The 226-nt window shown below is 53.1% G+C and overlaps 1 protein-coding gene across 1 annotated transcript in view; it reads right to left on the bottom strand.

The window, feature by feature from the left end:
• Nucleotides 1-29: 29 nt before the first annotated feature.
• Nucleotides 30-226, bottom strand: part of LOC119588068 (probable E3 ubiquitin-protein ligase XBOS31) — a gene marked incomplete at its 3' end in the record, with an annotated part of 4,682 nt that continues 4,485 nt past the window's right edge. Inside the window, 1 exon segment of the mRNA XM_037936763.1 lies at nucleotides 30-195. Coding sequence (XP_037792691.1) covers nucleotides 30-195 — 166 coding nt within the window.

Raw genomic sequence — 226 nt, 5'->3', positions numbered from 1 at the left:
AAAAACAATAAACCAAATCAAACACCAACCTGCTGCGTTTTTAAGGACGGCCATACATTGTGTGTGTTCCCCCTGCTCGGCTAGATCCAGGGCAGTCAGTCCGTTGGCATCCTTGGCCAACAGGTCTGCTCCGTGGTCTAGCAGCAGGCGGATGTTCTCCATCGCCCCGTGCTCCGAGGAGATGTGAAGGCAGGTCTGCAAGAGCCAGGTGATCTTTAGGTTATAG

This window comes from Penaeus monodon, chromosome 23 (assembly GCF_015228065.2).
Source record: "Penaeus monodon isolate SGIC_2016 chromosome 23, NSTDA_Pmon_1, whole genome shotgun sequence".
NCBI lineage: Eukaryota > Metazoa > Arthropoda > Malacostraca > Decapoda > Penaeidae > Penaeus > Penaeus monodon.
Note: the sequence above shows the minus strand (reverse complement) of the source record. Positions and strands in the feature narration are given on the sequence as shown.